Raw genomic sequence first — 23,250 nt, 5'->3', positions numbered from 1 at the left:
GACTTACGAACAAACTAAGGACTGTATAAGAGGGTATTGCCAAGGTCACAGAGAGCCTTAATCAGAACTAAAATGTTGAGAGGTTTCTTACAGCTGTACGGATTTCAGCTGCTAATCTTTCAGGTCCTGAACAACTTGAAAGTCATTATGTCAAAAGTGAGAGGCAAGTTTATCAAAAAACTACAGATCCAACTTGGAGTTAATTTCATATAAAGAATAATCAAGTCCATTCTTTGTTAATTATATAACTTATTAGAATAAGAGAAGAATTAGAATAAGAATATTAATTAGAATATATTTTCTCTCTCTCCCTTTATCCTGTTTCTCACGCTAGATGATGAATAAAACCTTTCAGTTTTCTTCTATGACATTCCTGCAGGAACTCAATATTATTTTTCAAGTATAAACTATAAAGTCTCTATAAATACATGCCATCATTTTTCTTCTATCACTTAATTGTTCAGAAGGATACTGGCAGCCTCATAAAAGAATACTTTATCTCAGATGTTTTAGTTGTACACGCAGTATTGGAAACATATGGAAGATCTTTAAAGCAGTGAGTTGAGAAGACTGGTGATCCCCTGTGACCCCTCTTGCAGTGCTACAGCTCCCAGATATCTGAAGGAGAGTGTGAGCCTTTAAAATATGATATAGAATCATAGCAGCTCATCCTTGCTCCATGCAAGGACTTCAAATGGGAGATGGTACCTAACTCTTTGCAAAGGAAATGACAGATCTGTAGGTCAGAGAAGGTATACACAGAAACCTCAAACTTTTATTATATAGAACAGCTACACTATTCTACTTGTGTCTTTTGCCCTTAATCCCTTCCCATATACATTTGTTCTTTCTATTGCCTATCTGTAGCACCAGAGAATATGGACACACCATGGTACATAAAATGTCAAACAAATTTTGAAAAGCCATGTAAGTGGTTTTTCATTATTTAATGCACCTCTTCCCAAGTTTACCTGATTTTCCCCTTCACTGAGAACTATCATGCTTATTCTAATAGCTATTTGAACAACAAAACTTATTTGTGGACGGATAAGCAAGGTAACATTCTTAAGACACAATGCACTGTCACTGAGGTATTGGAACATGCCAAGCGCTCTTCTTCCTCCATATACAGCATCCAAAACCTTACTGAATTTTGTTCAAAATAATTATTATTTCTTGTTTTTGTTTTTGAAATGACAAGGCATTCTAAAATTAAGAAAAAACATCCTCCATGATCTAAAACTGTATGTTATGGCTAACAGTTAGGTTAGTTTTGTTATTACTTTATGTTGAATGAAGTATCTGGCAGAATAAATCTACCTAGGCTACCTAGAATTTGCACTGCTTGCTATGGGAATCAAAAACATCATGCCTATATCCACTGCCAATAAATCTAAAAGAAAAAAAAAATAAAAAAAAAAGCTGATAATCACTGTTAATTTGACCTGACTGAAACCCCTGCTGAACATGTCTGAGGGAACTAGCTCAGCCAGATATGGAGAACAGCAAGACAATACCTTTGAAATCTGATTTCCAGCCATAGCCAATATGAAATAATTCAGAGAATGTAAAAGGTGGTATAAATGTATGGATTAAGGGTTATAAAGACCCTTCTCTGATCTTTTGAAATTGACCAGCAAAATCCCAGAAGAAAAACACTGAGAAGGTGTAAATAGTTGCATTAACATTAACATGATGTGGTTGCCCAAGCTTTTTCAATTAAATTATTCTAGATGTTCCTATTCTTTATTTGCAGAAATATCTCAGAATAGAAACTCTCCAAAGGTCTTTGCAATATCTATCCATCTCACTATTGCTGAGTTGTGAGGAACACAAATCTTGTATGTCAGACAACAATTCAGGAATCAGGAGAACAGAAGCCAATAACTCCAAGTCTCAGTGTCCTGCTCTATTTGCTGGACAGCATTTCCTCCTTTCAGATCCTAGTCAAAATATTTATAGGAGATTTATTCATGTAGCAAGTAAGACTTCAGATATTTCTAAATATATCCATGATGAGCATGAATGGGAATCATGTACTCAGTCAAGTTTGCCAAACAGTGCTTTGCCAAAAATTTTTATACATAAGAAACTGGAGAAGGGAGTTGTATGTACAGATCAGAACCTATAAAAGCACTGGTAGGACAAGTCTTTTCTGTCTTCATAGAAATCTTCAAGGTAAGAATATAGTTGTCTGAGTGCTGGCAGAATCCCATTGAATTCCTGCTGCCTGTGGAACTGCTTTCCTCAAAGGATTCTCTGTATCAATTGAGATTTTTTTTCTGCTTTCAAGCCACTTGCATATTTTCACCCTGTGGTTTATCCTTGACGTTCTGTGCAATAATAATAAGGAACTTGTCTTTTCTATTCATCAGTATTCACCAGCCTCCAGCCTGCAAGCCAGCTGGTATTAAAAAAGGTAAGACTTTAATTTACCTATTCCATAGGAATAGACCCTCCAAGATGGGTTTTATGCAACTGTATGTGCACTTCCCATAATCCCATACAACTGTGCATATTAATGCTGTGCATTCCTACTTGGAGTGTGCAAAACAAATAAAACATCAAATTTGCCTTCATAACACTGATTCACAGATTTGTTTGATACCTGCTGATAAATAAATAACTCTTACTATACAGAAAATTAATAAGAAATTGACTGTAAATAGAAATTAATGAAAAAGAAGATGAATTAACTGAACTTATACAGCTAAGACTTTGTCAAAACCCTCTCAGTGTTTTTTATTGAGAAGTTTTCTTATTTTGGTACAGCTCACCCTTAACAGATCAGCTCGAACTGGAGAAGACAGAACCACTGGAGATGTTAGAACTCCAATTTCTAGCTCAGGAAAATGTGTTGCTAAAGAACATAAAATTCACACTTCTGCTTCTCCTTACTACAGATCAATTTACTATGCTGCTCCATTTCCATAGTCAAAAACAATACATAGTCTAAAATATGGAAGAAATACAGAATATAATTGTGTCTTCATAATTTTAGTAAGATAACTTCCATTGGTATCTTTGTTGCTAGATATAAAGTACGGTTACTGTGACAATCAATACTTTTTTTTTTTTCACTGTAAGATACTGAAAGACTACTAAAGAATCTAAATCTAAAGAACAGAAAATGTAAACTGAAAAAGGGAATGAAAGTAAAATAGTCTAACTCAAAGACCACTGTCATGCTTAAGATTTAAATAAATGAAAGGATATCTAGGGGACAACAGATTTTACAGAGAGAGAAATCTTAAGAATAGTCACAGTAGAACACTACAAAGTCATGTGTGTGGTACAAAGGCATTTCTTCCTTCATTCAGACTTGAGTACATTTGTTCCATTTAGCCCCTTGCAGAATAAATTGCAGCCATGTCATCAGACTCTGAGATGGCCATCTTGGGGAGGCAGCTCCCTACCTCCGAAAGTCAGAAAAAGAGAGAATCGAGGCCCAGAACAAGCCCTTTGATGCCAAGACATCAGTCTTTGTGGTGCATGCTAAAGAATCCTATGTGAAAAGCACAGTCCAGAGCAAAGAAGCAGGAAAGGTCACTGTCAAGACTGAAGCAGGAGAAGTGAGTAAAAAATCAAGGCTTAAGAATACAATTTAATCTTACGCTAGACTCTTAGATGACAAATATGGTTCTTTCTTTTCTTTGGCAGACTCTGACAGTGAAGGAAGATCAGGTTTTCTCCATGAACCCTCCCAAGTATGATAAAATCGAGGACATGGCCATGATGACCCACCTCCACGAACCCGCTGTGCTGTACAACCTCAAAGAGCGCTACGCAGCCTGGATGATCTACGTAAGTACCAGCAGCTGTCTTCCTTTGGGTAGCTGGAAGGCCTGCTGTGCCAAGCTGAGCAGAAGCCAACGTGCTGTCTCCCTTCCTCGCAGACCTACTCGGGTCTCTTCTGTGTCACCGTCAACCCCTACAAGTGGCTGCCGGTGTACAACCCGGAGGTGGTGTTGGCCTACCGAGGCAAAAAGCGCCAGGAGGCCCCTCCACACATCTTCTCCATCTCTGACAATGCCTATCAGTTCATGCTGACTGGTGAGTGCTTGGTCTCATTCAAAGCAATCTAAACCAAAAAGCCTCATGGCTCTTACTGGAGCATGTGACAAGACAGCTTCAAACACCATGGAGCTGAGTGAGAAAAATTGACAATTGCAAGCCAAACTGTACCGGAAGCATGCATAGATTCAGCACTGTGTATTATTGTACCAAATTCCACACTCTCCCATCGCAGAAAGAAACACTGGACTCACAGTTTGCTACTTTTTTACATTGAGGGAATAGAAAATATTATTATTCCATACAGTCCTTTACCTAATCACAGGTAGGCAGTTTGATTCGATTCCTTGATGAGAACTGTGTGAAGGGCAAGTGCATACACAGTTTGTCTGAGGACCATGTGCCTCTGACAGTTGCGTGGGTCCAGCAGAGCTTACTTATACTTACTACTGAGGGATGTGGAAGGAAATCCAGTACTGTCTTCTAGGAGTCAGTGCTTAGACCTTCCAAAGAAGCCCCAGCTTACATTTACAGCTTTACTTTTCAGTCAGGTCAGTGCTATTCAGGACAATGGCTAAAACTTTCATTCTGCCTTTTTTGCAGACCGTGAGAATCAGTCAATCCTGATCACGTAAGTACACTCACTCCCTACTCGAGTCCCTGAGGGGCTGCCCCATGCCCAGGAACCACACACTCTCTGGTTCCATGTTTGATTTGACAGCGGAGAATCCGGTGCAGGGAAGACTGTGAACACAAAGCGTGTCATCCAGTACTTTGCAACAATTGCAGCTAGTGGGGATAAGAAGAAGGAGGAGCAGTCTGGCAAGATGCAGGTGGGCTCCTAGAAGTAGGGCCCTGCAAGTGTCTGATTGATTTCTGAGCTATAACATGACAATGAGGTTTCTATTTTAGGGGACACTTGAGGATCAAATCATCAGTGCCAATCCCCTGTTGGAGGCTTTTGGTAATGCCAAGACTGTGAGGAATGACAATTCCTCACGCTTTGTAAGTTGTCGCCCGGCGTAAGAAAAAATGACTTTTGTCTTATCAACACAATGCAGTCAGAGTTGGTGAGGTGGACCTAGATCTTTTATTATTATTATTATTATTATTATTTGATTTCAGGGTAAATTTATCAGAATCCATTTTGGTGCCACGGGAAAACTGGCTTCTGCTGACATTGAAAACATGTAAGACCAGGCCTCCAGGCCTGATCACATTCCTTCTGACTTTGATCCTCAGTTCCTGTGCTAACTCTCTCCTACGTCCTTCCCAGATCTGCTGGAGAAGTCCAGGGTCACTTTCCAGCTCAAGGCTGAAAGAAGCTACCACATATTTTATCAGATCATGTCCAACAAGAAGCCAGAGCTAATTGGTAGGAAATACCGGTAATACCGGTAACTTCTCCAGACACAGTTCACTGAGCAACATTTTTCATTCCTTTCCATGCCAACTGTCTTTTGATCTGTATATGTTTTGTCCTTCTTCTCAGAGATGCTACTGATCACCACCAACCCATATGACTACCAGTATGTGAGTCAAGGGGAGATCACAGTTGCCAGCATTAATGACCAGGAAGAGCTGATGGCCACAGATGTAAGCAATGCACAGAAGGTTTCTTAGGTGGACTCTGATCTATGGACAGGCATGGTCCTTGCTTTTACGTATTCTTTAATTATTCCTTCATTAGAGTGCCATTGACATCCTGGGCTTCACTCCTGATGAAAAAACAGCCATTTACAAGTTGACAGGGGCTGTCATGCACTATGGGAACCTGAAGTTTAAGCAGAAACAGCGTGAAGAGCAGGCAGAGCCAGATGGCACCGAAGGTATTATTACTACAATAAATACTGAAACACTCACTACTACAGGAAGGGTTCAGGGTCCATGATTCAAGGTCATGATTCATGTCATGAATCCATGATTCAGGGTCAGAATCATGGACTCCATCTGCATTTTTCCCCCGATGCTAGCATTGCAGCACATCAGTGTGTCCTAACAAGAGGTCTCCTGGAAGAACACAACTGAGCAAAAGATGCAGGTTTCTTGGACTATGCAAAGTATAGGATCAGTAAATCCCAAACCACACTTCCATCTGCTGACAGAGTAGTAGTCAGGCAGAAGAAAGTTGGGCTTTGCTGCTCTACTGAATGGCAGTTTCCCAGATGTGGCCCGTAACCAAGAGCCGCTGTGCTCACTGACTTAAGTTTAAGTACCCAGGGAGAAAACAGTCATTTATCATCTGCTGTCATCACCTCCTAAAGCTATTGATTCCAGGTAAAACTAAGCCAAAATCCTGAAGCTGTTCTGCCCCAAAGCCAGTATTCTTGCAAGCAACTCCCAGTGCCTGAAGTGAGAGCATTGTGCTATTCTATTTTGCGTAGAAGGTTAAAAAGGAACATCAGTTAATACTGCAGCTATGGCTCTTACGTTCTACATTTTCTGTAGAGTTTCAGCATGTTTCCAGGAATTCCATTTGAAAAATAGGCAGCTAACATATGTCTGCTGTGTTTGCTTTGCCTAGAATTGTTCAAAGGTATATTCCTTTACAAGGTCATGGAAGTATTTTCATGAAACCAGAGTTATTTTTGTGTATTACGAACGTGTCTTATTGTCAGGGGGAGGTTCTTGTTTTGTTTTCGTTTGCTTTTTAGGAAGGTTAAGGCGTTAAGTGAAAATGCATGGAATACAATAGCAATGAATCTGATAATGATGAATATTCATAGTACAATATACCACAAATAATGTCTTTCATCTGCTTAAGTGATGTCAGGTGTGGTATTTTGCTGACAAATCTTGGAAGCATTTGGAGCCGTGTATGCAACACCGATTCCATTGGAATCAGTTTTGTTTCCGAGTCTCAGGTCAACGTAAAGTTTGGCCATTACTCTGAACCTGTGAACAAATTTCTCAGTGTGGCAAAATCATCTATTATTGTGCCAGTTCTGTTTGCTCTTAAACCTGGGAGAAGACTGTGGCAGTTTATCTTCTCTGCCCTCTGTTTACTTCATTTAGTGTGCATTTCTTCCTACTTTGCATTCTTTTGAAGGCACCAAGGAAAACAAGCAATTTATTCCAGTATTACACTATCTTTACTCATTGGATTTTCTTTTCTGTTTCTAACCTGAATATCTATTGATGCAATTTAAGGATGTTTGGTCATTTCAAATATTAATGCAGCAATCTGCTGTGTTTTTTTCCTATGTTTTCACATGATATATATAGGCATTCTTGGGCAAAGCGTTTTGCATACCATGCCTGTTAACAGGGTCCGCATCTAAATTCATTGTTGCAAGTAATAGTAGAAAGTAAAATGACAAACTTTTTGAATTCTGCTTGAGCATGCACTTCTAAAAACTGGTATTCATTTCAGGTGTAGGTTCTTTAAGGCATAATTGACACCTAAGCATTGTCGTCTCTTGATTATTATGTTTTTAAGGTTACTTTATCAGCAGTCACTGAAAGAGATTGCATTGTCTGGTTCTGAGAACATCTGTGATTGTCTACAACCTCACTGTCATCCCAGACTTAGTTTTCCCTTTTCTCTTTTAAAACATTTCTTTAGTTTTGTCTACCTAAATGCCTCTAAATTAAATTTTCATTCAATAAAATTCAAAATAAGCCAATGGTGGAGAAAATATACCCAACACAAACGCTCCACAGCTTCTGGGGAATGCTGCTTATGATGAAATACAAATATGTTACATTTTTATCTTAATTGGCCTTCTTATCTTGACTACAATTGCCTTTCACTACTAGTTGTTTTGTTGTTGTTGTTGTTTTGTATTTAAAACAACAACAACAAACACAGTAGTGTCTCCTATCAAGAGACGTATCAATATCTCCTATCAAATCAAGAGAAGGTTCTATATCTGTATGTATGTGTCTTAGAGTATTTATAATTTCTGCAGAAGCCATTCTGAATTTCTACAAGATACACCTGCTAGTAAGCTAATACACGCTGCTGCTGTGTGTTTGTATAGTTGCTGACAAGGCTGCCTACCTGATGGGTCTGAACTCAGCAGACCTGCTCAAGGCCCTGTGCTACCCCCGAGTCAAGGTTGGGAATGAATATGTAACCAAGGGTCAAACTGTGCAGCAGGTAAGAAAAATTTGGTGTCTGGCAAGAAGTGTTTTGATAACAAAAACACTGGACTTCCATTTTTGCTCCACATGATAACTGCATACTTTCTGGTTTTGATTTAGGTATACAATTCAGTAGGTGCTTTGGCAAAGGCTGTCTTTGAGAAGATGTTCTTATGGATGGTTGTTCGCATCAACCAACAGCTGGATACGAAGCAACCCAGACAGTACTTCATTGGTGTCCTGGACATTGCTGGCTTTGAGATATTTGATGTAAGAGCAGTTTTTTATTAACATAATTTTAGAAGTAACTCTGTTTGCTGAAGAATTTAAGAAGAAATTATGCCTTTCTTTTTACAGAAATGGGTTTGATACATTCAGATTGCATCTAAAGCATCATGATTGCTACAAGCTTTTCATTGAGAATAGTTTTTTGCTGCACATATGCCAATTGAAATTCATAAAGGCAGAAAATTTGCTTAAAAAGTTCTTTATCCCTACCTTTCTGAATTTACATTAATAATAATCTGTCTCTATTCTGCAGTTCAACAGCCTGGAGCAGCTGTGCATCAATTTCACCAATGAGAAACTGCAGCAGTTCTTCAACCACCACATGTTCGTGCTGGAGCAAGAGGAGTAGAAGAAGGAAGGAATTGAATGGGAGTTCATTGACTTTGGGATGGACCTGGCTGCCTGCATTGAACTCATTGAGAAGGTATCTTTGTAACTCACAATGCCTTATGTTTTCAGAAATGCATCAATTTAATATATATACAAATTTAAATTGAAAGGGTAAATGTGATATTGTAAATACACAGTTTTATATTCTTCCATAGCTTGCTCTGCTGTGTAGAATAAAAATTCCACTTTAAAAGTGCATGGGAGTTTTAACATCCTCCCACTCAGTAAGATACTTCTTTATCTGTGATTCTTTCTGCCTTTTCATGTCTTCCTTCTGCATCTTCCAGCCCATGGGCATCTTTTCTATCCTGGAAGAGGAGTGCATGTTCCCCAAGGCAACTGACACCTCTTTCAAGAACAAGCTCTATGACCAGCATCTGGGCAAGTCCAACAAATTCCAGAAGCCCAAGCCTGCCAAAGGCAAAGCTGAGGCCCACTTCTCCCTGGTGCACTATGCTGGCACAGTGGACTACAACATCTCTGGCTGGCTTGACAAGAACAAGGACCCCCTGAATGAAACTGTTGTGGGGCTGTACCAGAAATCATCCCTGAAGACACTTGCCTTACTTTTTGCCTTTGCTGGTGGAGAGGCAGGTTAGTTTTTTGATTGTTTTTTTTTAATGTCTCCTCCAGAAGAATAAATGTGAGTAAAATGCACTCCAGGAACTGCATTTTGTGCAGAGTCTTCCATGGCTTTAATTTATTAAGAAACGAAAAGATCAAATATATGTCAGGCCTCCGCTCTGCCATGTTAATCCCGCAGACTCCAGTGAGCACCTTATTTTGATTCTCTACTCCTTTAGACTGAATGTTGTCTTATTTCCCACTGCATACTAGTTTCCTTTTTAGCATGATTGATACTTATGACCAACATTCTTGCAGTCTCATAGAGAAAAATTCTACAACTCAAAGTTGTAATACCATCTTTTTTTGCTATTCTTCAGAGAGTGGTGGCGGTGGCAAGAAGGGAGGCAAGAAGAAGGGTTCTTCTTTCCAGACTGTATCAGCTCTTTTCAGAGTAAGTACAGAAGTAATTGTCTCTCTTTATTTTTTTCTCCTTTTTCCTTTTTTCCTTGAAGATTCTGACCCCTCACAGTAAATCCAACAAGGCCACTTTACTGTACCTGTTAACGTTTTTCTTTGTGTCAAAAACATCTTCTAAGTTATTCATAAAAGAGCTAGCATCAAATCAGCTGAGGCCAGGGGGAAGATACATGTCTATTTTGTCTTTCTATGAATGTTGGAAAAGGTACTTAGGTCAGGCTACAGTTTCATTTACTTGCGAGTATATCAGTTAGTAGGACCAAGATCCTCCCCCTCTCCTCTGTCTTGGGAGGACAATGGTGAATGTATCTGCCTCCCTGAGGTATCTATAATCTGGATCTGCACATAAATTTGCATATGAATATACATAGGAAGACAAGGCAACAGGGAAATGCCAAAGCTTCCACTCCACCAATGGACAGAGCATAAGGCACTCTTGTTTGAGCACTAGCTACTATCTGGTATCCTGAACAGTTTTTCACATTGTGTGAAAGAGGTGTATGTCTGAACAGCTTTGCCACTACTCCAAACCAGGACCTCAAGACTAAAAGGTAGAAAAAAATGCAAATTAGCATGGCTCTAGGTGCAAATAATAGATCCGTTATTCCTTTCCAACAGTTATCATATCTGACAGTAATAACCGAAGAGGTAACATTTGTTAATGAAAAACATTTGCACATAATTCTACAGGAGAACCTAAACAAGCTGATGACCAATCTACGGAGCACTCATCCCCATTTTGTGCGCTGTATCATCCCCAATGAAACAAAAACACCTGGTAAGAACCTCAAGTAAAGAGAAATCTGACTGTGATGCAACCGTTACGCTCTATGCTTTATAATGAAATATCAAATAATTGTCTCAATTGCTTAGGTGCCATGGAACACGAACTGGTGCTACACCAGCTGCGCTGTAATGGTGTTCTGGAAGGGATCAGAATTTGCAGGAAGGGATTCCCCAGCAGAATCCTCTATGCAGACTTCAAACAGAGGTCAGATTCCTTTCTTCTCTCTCAGCTTCATCTTTACTGCATAAGCTGCTTACGTTAACTATTTTAACATGGTTATTATTAATGTGGTTATTTCTGAATTTCATAACTACCTAAAACTGAAAGAAAGGCAAAGTTGCTGGAATATATAGCCAAACACATGTATGGCAAGGGAGAAAATGTTGAGAAATGAAGGGCTCCTCAGGTGTCCTTACTGATTTTTGCTCATAACACAACCGAGCTTTGCCAAAGTTTCTGATTATGAAAGCAAGCTAGAGCTACACAAACCTGTGCTTACAAGATTATAAAATGAAGATTGATATGTAGATACAACAAATTCTCATACAAAAATTACAAACTTGTGTAGAGTGCTTTAAACATCGCATCAGCTTCTAGTTTCAGGGGAAGATGATTTCTTCCTACACACATGGTAGCAACGTTCCTGTCTAGAAATTTTCTATTCAAGAACAACAGCACAGTTTAAGAAAAAACAAAACAAACAAACAAACAAACAAAAAAAACAATGAAATAGTTAGCAATCCGCATCCCATTTTCAACTAAAGACTGTAAAATTTTCCTTAATTCTGTCCTCGGATTATTGACTTGATTACAAATGTCATCTCTAAACAAGGTATGGAATACCATCTTCCACAGCCTCCTTCTGCTGCACAGAATACTGTTAATTTCAATAAAGAGTCTAACCTTATGACTTGAGATTGCATTAATTCATATTTCCTTTCATTCAATAGGTACAAGGTGCTTAATGCCAGTGCCATCCCAGAGGGACAGTTCATTGATAGCAAAAAGGCTTCTGAGAAGCTTCTGGGGTCAATTGATGTGGATCACACCCAGTATAAATTTGGTCACACCAAGGTACAAACTCTTCCTGACTCAATCGCTATATGCCTGTGCTTTGTTCTACCTGGCAGTGATGTGTTGCAACATTCCCTTTCTCAAGGTGTTCTTCAAAGCTGGGCTGCTGGGGCTCCTGGAGGAGATGAGGGATGAGAAGCTGGCACAGCTCATCACTCGCACACAGGCCAGGTGCAGAGGCTTCCTGATGAGAGTGGAGTACCAGAGAATGGTGGAGAGGAGGTAGATATTGCTCATCTTCAGTTCAAGTCACTGTCCTGTGGGGGGAAGCGTCACCATTCATCACACTGAAAATAATCAATGTATAATTTAATTATGCTTCAGGGAGTCCATCTTCTGCATCCAGTACAACGTTCGTGCATTCATGAATGTCAAGCACTGGCCCTGGATGAAGCTGTTCTTCAAGATCAAGCCCTTGCTGAAGAGTGCAGAATCTGAGAAGGAGATGGCCAACATGAAGGAAGAGTTTGAGAAAACGAAGGAAGAGCTTGCAAAGTCTGAGGCAAAGAGAAAGGAGATGGAGGAGAAAATGGTGAAACTGGTGCAGGAGAAAAATGATCTGCAGCTCCAAGTGCAGGCTGTGAGCAACATTAATTAATTTATTTATACAGAGAAATTATTAAATTTGACCTAACCCTTCCTTCAGAGTACATAATACTCACACTGCACTCTAAACTACCTTAGTAAATATTACAAGCTGAATAAACATATAACTGAAGGTAAAATTCAGGCCACATTATTTCCACATTCAGTGTTACTGTTAAAAAGCAGAGGTCCAGCTTGACAATTAATTTCAAATCTTATTCTTTATGCCTACAAGTACACATCTCCATGTAAGTTCACGGCATAAAGCATCATTATTGTCTTTGCTATGTACCTAGTAGAGTAGGGGCAATCATTCCATTGACCAACTATTATGCCTTAATTCAGTTATCCATACGAAGAGCTTGCTGCCATTTAGTATGGCATATCTCCTGGGTTCCTGTAGCTACTGATCCGAGAAGACATAGATGACCAATACATCCCATGACACAACTGAAAGCATTATGTATTTGTCTCCAATGCCATCCGGTCTCAAAATCTTAGGCATCATTTAGACAACATCCTTGAGTTGAATGTCTATTCAGGGAAAGATGTATGATGTTTAGTGTCCACTGACTTTAACAGCTGTGTATCAACCTCTTGGAGTTCAGATAACTAACTCTTATGCAATCAGTCATTTACTGATGTTAATCTCAAACACATTCTCAGTGTTTACAGAGAAGGCTGCTTAGTGCACATTAGAAAATTTACCAGAAAATTGCAAATATTTTCTCAATGATGGATAAACAAGTGAAGTATTTACATTTCTCAGTACATCCACAGAAATTTGAAATTGACAGTCATAATAATTGGAAACTTATGGTGACTGATATATTACAATCACTTTCAAATAGGCAATGTAAATTAAACCTGATAACCTACTGACATACATGAAATACAGAAAGTAAAACACCATATCTGGTGTTGCAAAAGGTCTGAAAAAAAATAAAGTAATTGAAAATTTCTAATTTATATTGTAAATGCACAATATCCATTTCCCAAAAAGTAATCCTAAGAGTCTTGCTAATCTATTCCTTGAATATTACATAACCTTTCTTCTGCATTAAAAGAAGAAATGTACAAACACAATTGTGTTTTCGCACCAGGAAGCTGATGCTTTAGCTGATGCTGAGGAAAGATGTGATCAGCTCATCAAAACTAAAATCCAGCTGGAAGCCAAAATTAAGGAGGTGACAGAAAGGGCCGAGGATGAGGAAGAAATTAATGCTGAGCTGACAGCCAAGAAGAGAAAACTGGAGGATGAATGTTCAGAGCTGAAGAAAGACATTGATGACCTGGAGTTAACATTGGCCAAGGTTGAGAAGGAAAAACATGCCACCGAAAACAAGGTATGAGGCAGAAGACGTCACTCACACTGTGCTATTATGGGAGTCTTGTACCTATTTGCTTTAATTACACTTGCTCCCTTCTCATCAAAGGTGAAAAATCTCACAGAGGAGATGGCATCCCTGGATGAGACCATTGCCAAGCTGACAAAAGAGAAGAAAGCCCTCCAAGAGGCCCACCAGCAGACACTGGACGACCTGCAGGCCGAAGAGGACAAAGTCAATACATTGACCAAAGCTAAAACCAAGCTGGAGCAGCAAGTGGATGATGTAAGCACACGTGCCTCCAGCAAGACAGGACAGGTATGGAGTTTGACCTGCCTGGCATTAATGGTGTTGTTGTGTTTAGCTGGAAGGGTCCCTGGAGCAAGAGAAGAAACTGCGCATGGACCTTGAAAGGGCTAAGAGGAAACTTGAGGGAGACCTGAAGCTGTCCCAAGATACCATAATGGATTTGGAAAATGATAAGCAGCAGCTGGATGAGAAACTGAAAAAGTAAGTGTGGTTGTGAGACACCTGATTGCAGGTCAGGTGCATTTATTAGGTACTTTTATTCAGGTGTTAACACTGTATGCTTTGTGCAAAGGAAAGACTTTGAAATCAGCCAGATCCAGAGCAAAATTGAGGATGAGCAAGCCCTGGGCATGCAATTGCAGAAGAAGATCAAGGAGCTGCAGGCAAGTCTCTGGTCCTTGCCTTCCGCCCTTCAGAAGGACATCAGTACAAGGAGGGCATGGGTGTGAAGGGTCTCGCATTTTCCCCAGGCCCGTATCGAGGAACTGGAGGAGGAAATTGAGGCAGAGCGAACCTCTCGGGCAAAAGCAGAGAAGCACCGTGCTGACCTCTCCAGGGAGCTGGAGGAGATCAGCGAGCGCCTGGAAGAAGCAGGAGGGGCTACAGCAGCTCAGATTGAGATGAACAAGAAGCGTGAGGCAGAATTTCAGAAGATGCGCCGTGACCTTGAAGAGGCCACGCTGCAGCACGAAGCCACAGCTGCCGCCCTGTGGAAGAAGCACGCAGACAGCACAGCTGAGCTTGGGGAGCAGATCGACAACCTGCAACGAGTCAAGCAGAAGCTGGAGAAGGAGAAGAGTGAGCTGAAGATGGAGATAGATGACTTGGCCAGTAACATGGAGTCTGTCTCCAAAGCCAAGGTACAGAAATACTTTATGGGATCTTTGCCCAATTGAAATTCTACAGAATTCACCTTCACCTATCAGTTTTATTGAGAGTGTGAATTGCTTATTCCTCCCATTCTGTATGTTGACACATAGACAAATCTAGAGAAGATGTGCCGCGCACTGGAAGACCAGCTGAGTGGGATAAGACAAAAGAAGAGGAGCATCAAAGCATGGTCAATGACCTCAATGCTCAAAGAGCTCGTCTGCAGACAGAATCAGGTGAGACTTTCATATCTCTAATGTGAAAATGAACAATGTCACAGAATTGGGACTTCCTGGATAAGGGAATCAGAGTGGATCTCATCAATGTCTATAAATACCTGAATGGAGGACAGAGACAGGCTCTTTTCAGTGGTGCGCAGTGTCGGGACAATACACAATGGGCAAAAAGTGGAATACAAGAGGTTTCATCTAAACATTAACGAACACTTATTTACTGTGCAGGTGATAGAGCTGCCACGGTTCCACAGACAGGTTGTATAGTCTCCTGCCTTGGAGATTTTAAAAGCTATCTAGATGGGTCCTGGGCAACCCTCTCTAGGTATCCCTGCTATAGCGGGAGTTGGGGTGGACCAGATGACCTCCAGAGGTTCCTTAAAACCTTAACAGTTCTGTAGTTCTGTGATTCAGCTAGTGTATAAATTACCCTTCTGGGCACATGGCCTGTCCAAAACAGTTGTGTCTCCTGTAAGGAGAAATGTATGAAATAAGATCATAAGCTTTAGTAAGCTCTGCTAAACACACTGTCTTAAAGCCCTAACTATGCACAACACTGCCATCAGTGAGAATGAAAGGCCTATGTATCCGCAAACTTTCCCAGGTGAATATTCACGCCAGGTGGAGGAGAAAGATGCTCTGATTTCTCAGCTATCAAGAGGCAAGCAGGCGTTCACCCAACAGATTGAGGAACTCAAGAGGCACTTAGAAGAAGAGATAAAGGTGAGGAGGCTTTCCAAATTCTGTCTTGTCCACTGGATTTTTCCTCACCAAAATGTGCTTCAGACACATATGAGATTATAGAGACACCATGCTGAGAGGGAAAAAAACACAAGCACTTAGTTCATTCAGTGCAACTTACCTTTGCTCCCTGACACCTACCATCTATCCATTAGATTTCCATTTTGCAAATTCCCAGCTCTCCCGTCCTCATTCAATACATTGCGATCATTCTCATGGGAGAATAATCCAGTGTCCAATAACATTTCAGTCAGGACATTTCCACATTTCCCAGGAGACTTCTATTCCTTGTCCCACAACTATTTTTCCCCCAGGCCAAGAATGCCTTGGCCCACGCCTTGCAGTCTGCTCGCCACGACTGTGACTTGCTCCGGGAACAATATGAGGAGGAGCAGGAAGCCAAGGGAGAGCTGCAGCGTGCCCTGTCCAAAGCCAACAGCGAAGTGGCCCAGTGGAGAACCAAATATGAGACAGACGCTATTCAGCGCACGGAGGAGCTGGAGGAGGCCAAGTGCGTGGGGAAAGTGGGGAAGGCTGAGAGAAAGTAATAATGGAAATTTCAGGAGACCACTATAATAGTGTCAGGAAGAATCCAATGCTGCACTTTGGGGTGGGGTGGCAGGAAGAGGGAAAATATAAGCAAGAGAGAATATGCACTGAGAAAAGCAGAAGCACCAAAGCTCTTCAGACGCAGAATAGAAGAGTGACCAGTGCTAGAGTGAATACCAGAGTGAACAGCAGAGAGTGACTTGCTAGAGCTCAGCATTCAGACACGGAAATACTATGACTGTCTAGAAGAGGTCTTACACTCTGTATAAATGGGGGTCACACAGTACAAAGTGGCCAAGTGTGCTCTCCTGTAAAAAAAAAAAACACGCAGGCTGTATGTTGTTTTTTTTTTTGACTGAGAACTTGCTTTCTCACTGGGAACTGTGCTTACCACCTCCCAGGAAGAAACTGGCACAGCGCCTGCAGGATGCAGAGGAACACGTTGAAGCTGTCAATGCCAAATGTGCTTCCCTGGAAAAGACAAAGCAGAGGCTGCAGAACGAGGGTGGAAGACCTGATGATTGACGTGGAGCGATCAAATGCTGCCTGTGCAGCTCTGGACAAGAAGCAGAAGAACTTTGACAAGGTATTCTGGCCTCCAGTGTGTGGATCCTGGGCAGAGCATCTCATCACAATTGCCACTCACACCTTGTTGCTCCTCAGATCCTGGCAGAGTGGAAGCAGAAGTACGAGGAAACACAGGCTGAGCTGGAAGCTTCCCAGAAGGAGTCTCGCTCTCTCAGCACGGAGCTGTTTAAGATGAAGAATGCCTATGAGGAGTCCCTGGACCACCTGGAAACGCTGAAGCGTGAGAACAAGAACTTGCAGCGTAAGTTGCTGGTCCTCTACTCCTGGCAGAGCTTTCTCACAACCGTGTCTGACTTTCCACAGGTTTTTTTTGCCTCCAGGTCTGCAAAGATGCCTGTTGCCTCGGTGTGGCAGGGCGCTTCCCCTTTTGCCCTGTGTATGAAAATGCTGTCATCTTTTGTTTCCACAGAGGAGATTTCTGACCTCACAGAGCAGATTGCGGAGGGAGGAAAGGCAATTCATGAGCTGGAGAAAGTCAAGAAGCAGATTGAGCAGGAGAAATCAGAACTTCAGGCTGCTCTGGAGGAAGCAGAGGTAGCTGGCATTATTTATTTCTGTCTTACAGGTCTTGGATGTCTATCTCGTTATAAGCACTATGAAGTCATTCCAGATAAAAGAGGATAAGAATGCTTCTATAAAACTGTAGAGATATCATCAGAAATATTACACTTTCCTTTACTTAGAGCTTGAGGTTCATATTTTTCACGTAAGTGTTTAATTTGCATTCATTCCTGTACAGGCCTCCCTCGAACATGAAGAAGGAAAGATCCTACGTCTCCAACTTGAGCTCAACCAGGTCAAGACTGAGATTGACAGGAAGATAGCAGAGAAAGATGAGGAAATTGACCAGCTGAAGAGAAATCATCTCAGAATTGTGGAGTCCATGCAAAGCACCCTGGATGCTGAGATCAGGAGCAGGAATGAAGCCCTACGGCTGAAGAAGAAGATGGAGGGAGACCTGAATGAAATAGAGATCCAACTGAGCCATGCCAACCGCCAGGCTGCAGAGGCACAAAAGAATCTGAGAAACACACAGGGCGTGCTCAAGGTCCATTGAACTAAAGATGCTCATAGACAAGTCTTGGCTAAAATTTTCTGTTCCAAAGGACTCAGGTCTGCTTATAACTTCTTTCACTTGTACTGCAGGATACCCAGATACACTTGGATGATGCTCTCAGAACACAGGAGGACGGCTACATGCGTTGAGGCCCTGCTTCAAGGACGTGGTCAAGCATCGCTTGTTGGTGGGAAGTAGAGAGTAATTCCTTTCCTCCATGCTTCCACATGGCCTTTGCTTGTTTGTTTGTTTGTTTGTTGTGTGTGTGGTGTTTTTTTTTGGTGGTGGTGGTGGTCTTTTTTGTTGTTGTTTTGTTTTATTTTCCCCTTTCCCTTTTCTCTTTAGCTATATTATTTATTTAATAATAATTTTCCCTTAATAATTATTTTTCCTTTAATTAAATTATCCTTATCTCAACCCATGAGTTGTTTCTTTCCTTTTCTTCTTCCCCTCCTCTACTGATGAGGGGGAGTGAGAGAGTGGTTGTGGTGGCATTCAGCTGCCTAGCAAGATAAAACCATCACAGAAGTCCCTGGTGAGTGGAAAAAGGAAAACATCACTCCCCTTTTTAAAAAGGGTAGAAAGGAGGACCTGGGGAACTACAGACCAGTGAGCCTCACCTCTGTGCCTGGCATATGTAAGGCAAAGAGGTGGTCTGAGACAGCCAGCATAGCTTCACCAAGGGTAAATCACACCTAACCAATTCGGTAGCCTTCTATGATGGAGTGACTGCATCAGTTGACAAGGGAAGACTGATCGATGTCATCTGCCTGGACTTCTGTAAGGCTTTTGACACGGTCCCACATGACATCCTGGTCTCCAATTAGAGAGAGGTGGATTTTATGGGTGGACCATTCAGTGGATAAGGAGTTGGCTTAAAGGTCACACCCAGAAAGTGGTGGTCAATGGTTCTATGTCCAAGTGGAGGCCAGTGATGAGTGGTGTACTGCAGGGGTCTGTACTGGGACTGATGCTGTTTAACATCTTCATCAGTGATATAGACAGTGGGATCGATTGCACCCTCAGCAAGTTTGCAGATGACACCAAGCTGAGTGGTGAGGTTGATACAATAGAAGGAAGGGATGCAATCAAAAGGGACACCATCCAAAGGGACCTGGAAACGCTTGAGAATTGGGCCCACATGAACGTAATGAAGTTCAACAAGTCAGTGTAAGGTGCTGTACCTGGGCCAGGGCAATCCCGGACATAAGTACAGACTGGAAGAAGAACTCAATGAGATCAGCCCTGCAGAGAAGGAGGGATTCTGGTGGATGAAAAGCTTGTCATGAGCCAGCAGTGTGTTCTTGCAGCCCAGAAGGCCAACTGCATCCTGGGCTGCATCAACAAAGGAGTGGCCAGCAGGGGAGGGAAGTGATTGTCCCCCTCTGCTCTGCCCTTGTGAGGCCCCACTTGGAGTACTGTGTCTAGGTGTGGAGCCTCCAGCACAAAAAGGATGTTGATCTGTTAGAACAGGTCCAGAGGGCCATGAAAATGATCAAGAGGCTGGAGAACCTCTCCTACGAAGAAAGGCTGAGAGAGCTGTGGATGTTCAGCCTAAAGAAGAGAAGGCTCCGGGGTGACCGCGTTGTGGCTTTTCAGTACTTAAAGGGGACTCATAAAAAAGATAGAAAGCGACTCTTTGCTCAGTCAGATGACAGCATGAGGTGGAATAGTTTTAAACTAACAGAGGTGAAGACTTAGATTAGAGGTTAAGAGAAAATTCTTCACTCAGAGGGTGGTGAGGCACTGGAACAGGTTGCCAGAGAGGTTGTGGATGCCACACGTGGATGGCTGTGTTGTGGATGCACTGTGGAGGTGTTCAAGACCAGGTTAGATGAGACCCTGAGCAACCTGATCTAATGGGTGGTGATCATGCCTATGGCAAGGGGGGTTGGAACTAGATGATCTTTAAGGTTCCTTCTAACCCAAGCCATTCTATGATGATTCTATGCTTTTGTATTGTGCTGAGCTAGACATTCAACACTTATATGTTGATTGCAAATACAACATAAGATAGGGTACAGCATTTTTTGTATAAGCTCTAACTACTGTCCATCATTTACAATCTGGTAAGTAAATTAGATGGTTTAGGAATGCATTCAGTGTGTCTAAGGGCTCTGGTAAATTAGAAGTGAAGTTGTTATTCAAGGCCTACAAGGACTCCTGTTACTGGTAAATAAATTTGTCTTTACCAAGCCACAGGGTAAGAGCATGAGTTTGACTTGGCTGGTATTTTTGGCATACATAACAAGCTTTAGCAGCTACCTCAAACTGGCTGTTTATTTAAAGTAAGTGCTAAACATCTTTGGCTGTCTCTCCAGAATTGTCAGTCCCTAGATGACCTTCAAGTGTCCTTTCTGGATATCTTTTCTAATCCTCCAGCCACCCCTCAAGTGCTGTAAAAAAAGAAAAAAAAAAAAAAAAAAAAAAAAAAAACCTGGCTGCAAATGCTAAGGGTTTTTTAATACAACGTGCAAATAACATTTGAGCAGCAGAAGACAGCTAGAGATAGGAAGGGACACTTGTCAGTCCATTTTAGAAATCACAGTTCAGGACCCACCATAGCTGAGCACCTCTGGTGCACTTAGTGCCCTTTGAACCTGTTAGGTTATTGCAGCACCCTTTATATAAGCAGCACCTATCTTCTCTGTGACTCTTGTAATGCTGAACACAACCAAAGTGGCAGTGAGAAGACGTCTCACCCACAGCAGAATTTTTAAGTATACTAATATATGCCCTGTTATTCCAAAGGTTCCATCACAGAACTGTAAAAGATCACAGTTTTTCATACCAGCCACTTCTCAGAAAGGTTGGCAGGAGGTGTGCAAGGTGTTTTTGGTAATGCACTTACTTGTTTGGCATTACACCAGCCAAGAGATTTTTTTATTTCTTCCTGCAGCCATTCACCTTCAGCTCCCACACCACAGTCACTGGGTGTGGGAGGCAGGCAGCCACTGCCTGAGTGCAGCCCCAGAGCCAGGAAGCCTCTGGCAGCACCCCACACTGCCCTCTCCTGTGGGGTGATGGCCACTGCCGACTGGCTCTTGGTTGGGCCCTTCCAGGTCACGTGTGCAGTGACATAGGCCAGCGAATGCCATCTACAAGCTGTTTTTAAAATCCCATTTGGTGGTCTAGTCAGCACTCTGGGCATTTCAACAGTCCCTTTCCACTATTTGCTCAGCCCCAATCACCCTGTGCTGTGCCTACAACACCTCATGTCCGGAGTCTGCCTTGAGTTCCAGCCAGGTCTCCCCACCTGGCACAGCCTGCCACAGGCCCAAGTAGGCCAAGGGCCCCTTCCCTCAGCCACGGGACAACTGAGTCATTCTCCAGAATCCAGGATCTTGAGCTCCATCAATGACAATGGAGTCTCAGATACCTGGCTCACAGGTGGATGTCATGCATGTCTGCATATAGATTGTTGTATGGTGAAGGACTGTTAATGGAGGACAATGAATGCCTGTTGTGAAAAACTGTGAAAACTTGTGGCTGACTTTGTTCCACCTGATTGAAAAGTAATTATTGTTCATTTAAAACAAAAGATTTCCTGACATTATAGAGGAGGCAAAAAAGTGAATTTATTTATGAGCTGCCACAGTTAAAAGTATTTAATTTTGTGGGTGGTTTTTTTTTTTTGTTTGTTTGTTTGTTTGTTTTTCATTTACCCTCAAAGGAAACAAAATATATACACGGCTTAATCCCCCCAGTTTCTCTCTCTCTCTCTTGGCCTCAAGCTTTTACTCACCTGTATTTTTTCCAAGATTTTTCCACCTCAGGCTTCAATTTTTCAAAAGCTTTCAATTTTATTTGATGGCTACAGAGTTTCTTCAAATTAAGAAAACTGCTCTTAAAATGACAAAAAGGAAAAAACAAAAGCAAGAATAAATACAGAGAGAAAACCAGTAATCGCATTCTGTTGCATTGTCAAGCAAAATGAAATGCAAGCAAAAGTAAAGGAAAAGAATGAGAAAAACAGACCAAGCAAAATTTTATGGGTTATGAAGAATTTGAGTTTCAATATTTTGAAATATACTTTGAAAAATTATTCATAGGTTCTTTAGTCTTCCAAAAGTTATGTACATTTTTTTCTATTTGAAAAAATATTGCAAATGAAGACTTTTAGCCAGCTGTCATCTTAATACCAGTATTATATATAATTCTGACAAAACCTTATATGCTAAAACATGTGTTTTTCTTTTGTTTGTATCCAATTTTAATTCAGATCTAAAGTGAATGCATCATTGAAATGAGACAACATAAAGTCACTGAATATCTGAAATTCACATCAGATTGCAGTTCTCAAGCAGTATAACTGCATTAAAGACATGAAAGAAGTCCTGTTTTCTACTCAGTTAAGGAACTAGCTGTTAAGGTTAAACCATAGGCCTGTTATATTCTTCAGTGTGGATTTATTTACTCCAAATGTGAAGCTGACCTCTGCCAACTTCGTCCCCAGCCCCAAGATTACAGTGCCATCACAGTGCCATCAGCTGAAAGAAGAGGAAGAAGGAATTTCCTCACTTTCTTATCCAGACCTCTGCGTAGGTGATGCTAAAAGGGAGTGAAACACAACAGGTGTTGCTAAGTGGGCTGGCAGTATGCTATGGGATCAGGTGAAGCTGCTGAGGTTTGATTTGGTTCAGATTTCCTTGTTTGTCATAGGAACTGGAATTTGGAAAGTGAAGAACAACATATGGAAAGAAATCAAGATGCACTGCGTGGGCGTGAAAGTGTTTCTCAGCAAAGCAAAGGGTTGCACTGCCCCCCCTCACTTTCACCTCCTTGTGCTGTTGCAAAACATGTGTAACACCCTCTGTAATCTGAGTTGAAGGTATCCTGGGCATCAGCACAGTAGAGAGACTTTTTAATATACTATTATGGGGATCAACTCCTTCTAACAATTACTGCCTCCCTTCCAGGCTATCATTGGATGTGACAGTTTCTCTTCCAGAGAAACTAAATTTATTCATCCTTTCCTCCATCTAGCACACTTATCCTGCAGAAGTAGTGCTGAACAAGTCCCTTAAGTTGACAGCTGTTTCCAGTGAGATACGTGTATTAAGTTCAGTATAGCAGCTCAAAAGCCTTTTTTATATGATCCTTGAAACCCTTCAGCCCCAGAAACAACAGAGTTGGATTTCTGTACCTTTCATCAGGGATCTGTCAGTGACTTCAGTCTTAAAGAGTTTTGTCCTCAACTCTAGACTTGTTTAACTTGTTTTGCCCTTTCATGGTCTTTGTATCTGTGGTGACCTGCTGTTATCACCTTCTACTCACACTCCTATTTACTCCCTTTTCCTTAACCCT

At 41.4% G+C, this 23,250-nt stretch overlaps 1 protein-coding gene across 1 annotated transcript; it reads left to right on the top strand.

The window, feature by feature from the left end:
• The first annotated feature begins 3,369 nt into the window (after window positions 1-3,369).
• LOC121057159 (myosin-1B-like) lies at window positions 3,370-18,092 on the top strand. The gene is given in 36 exon segments (XM_040530932.1): window positions 3,370-3,394; window positions 3,397-3,572; window positions 3,661-3,804; window positions 3,897-4,053; window positions 4,618-4,645; window positions 4,736-4,847; window positions 4,927-5,019; window positions 5,140-5,200; window positions 5,288-5,389; window positions 5,507-5,610; window positions 5,705-5,843; window positions 7,998-8,116; window positions 8,221-8,370; window positions 8,642-8,812; window positions 9,066-9,372; window positions 9,723-9,796; window positions 10,513-10,600; window positions 10,696-10,813; window positions 11,560-11,683; window positions 11,769-11,905; window positions 12,008-12,263; window positions 13,372-13,614; window positions 13,705-13,881; window positions 13,961-14,106; window positions 14,198-14,288; window positions 14,376-14,765; window positions 14,886-14,931; window positions 14,934-15,011; window positions 15,613-15,731; window positions 16,064-16,260; window positions 16,700-16,802; window positions 16,804-16,884; window positions 16,962-17,127; window positions 17,296-17,420; window positions 17,626-17,934; window positions 18,033-18,092. Coding segments are annotated over 36 exon segments (5,016 nt in total).
• Window positions 18,093-23,250: the final 5,158 nt, after the last annotated feature.

This window comes from Cygnus olor, chromosome 18 (assembly GCF_009769625.2).
Source record: "Cygnus olor isolate bCygOlo1 chromosome 18, bCygOlo1.pri.v2, whole genome shotgun sequence".
In the NCBI taxonomy this organism is placed as follows: domain Eukaryota; kingdom Metazoa; phylum Chordata; class Aves; order Anseriformes; family Anatidae; genus Cygnus; species Cygnus olor.
This window is presented reverse-complemented; position numbering and strand designations above follow the sequence as displayed.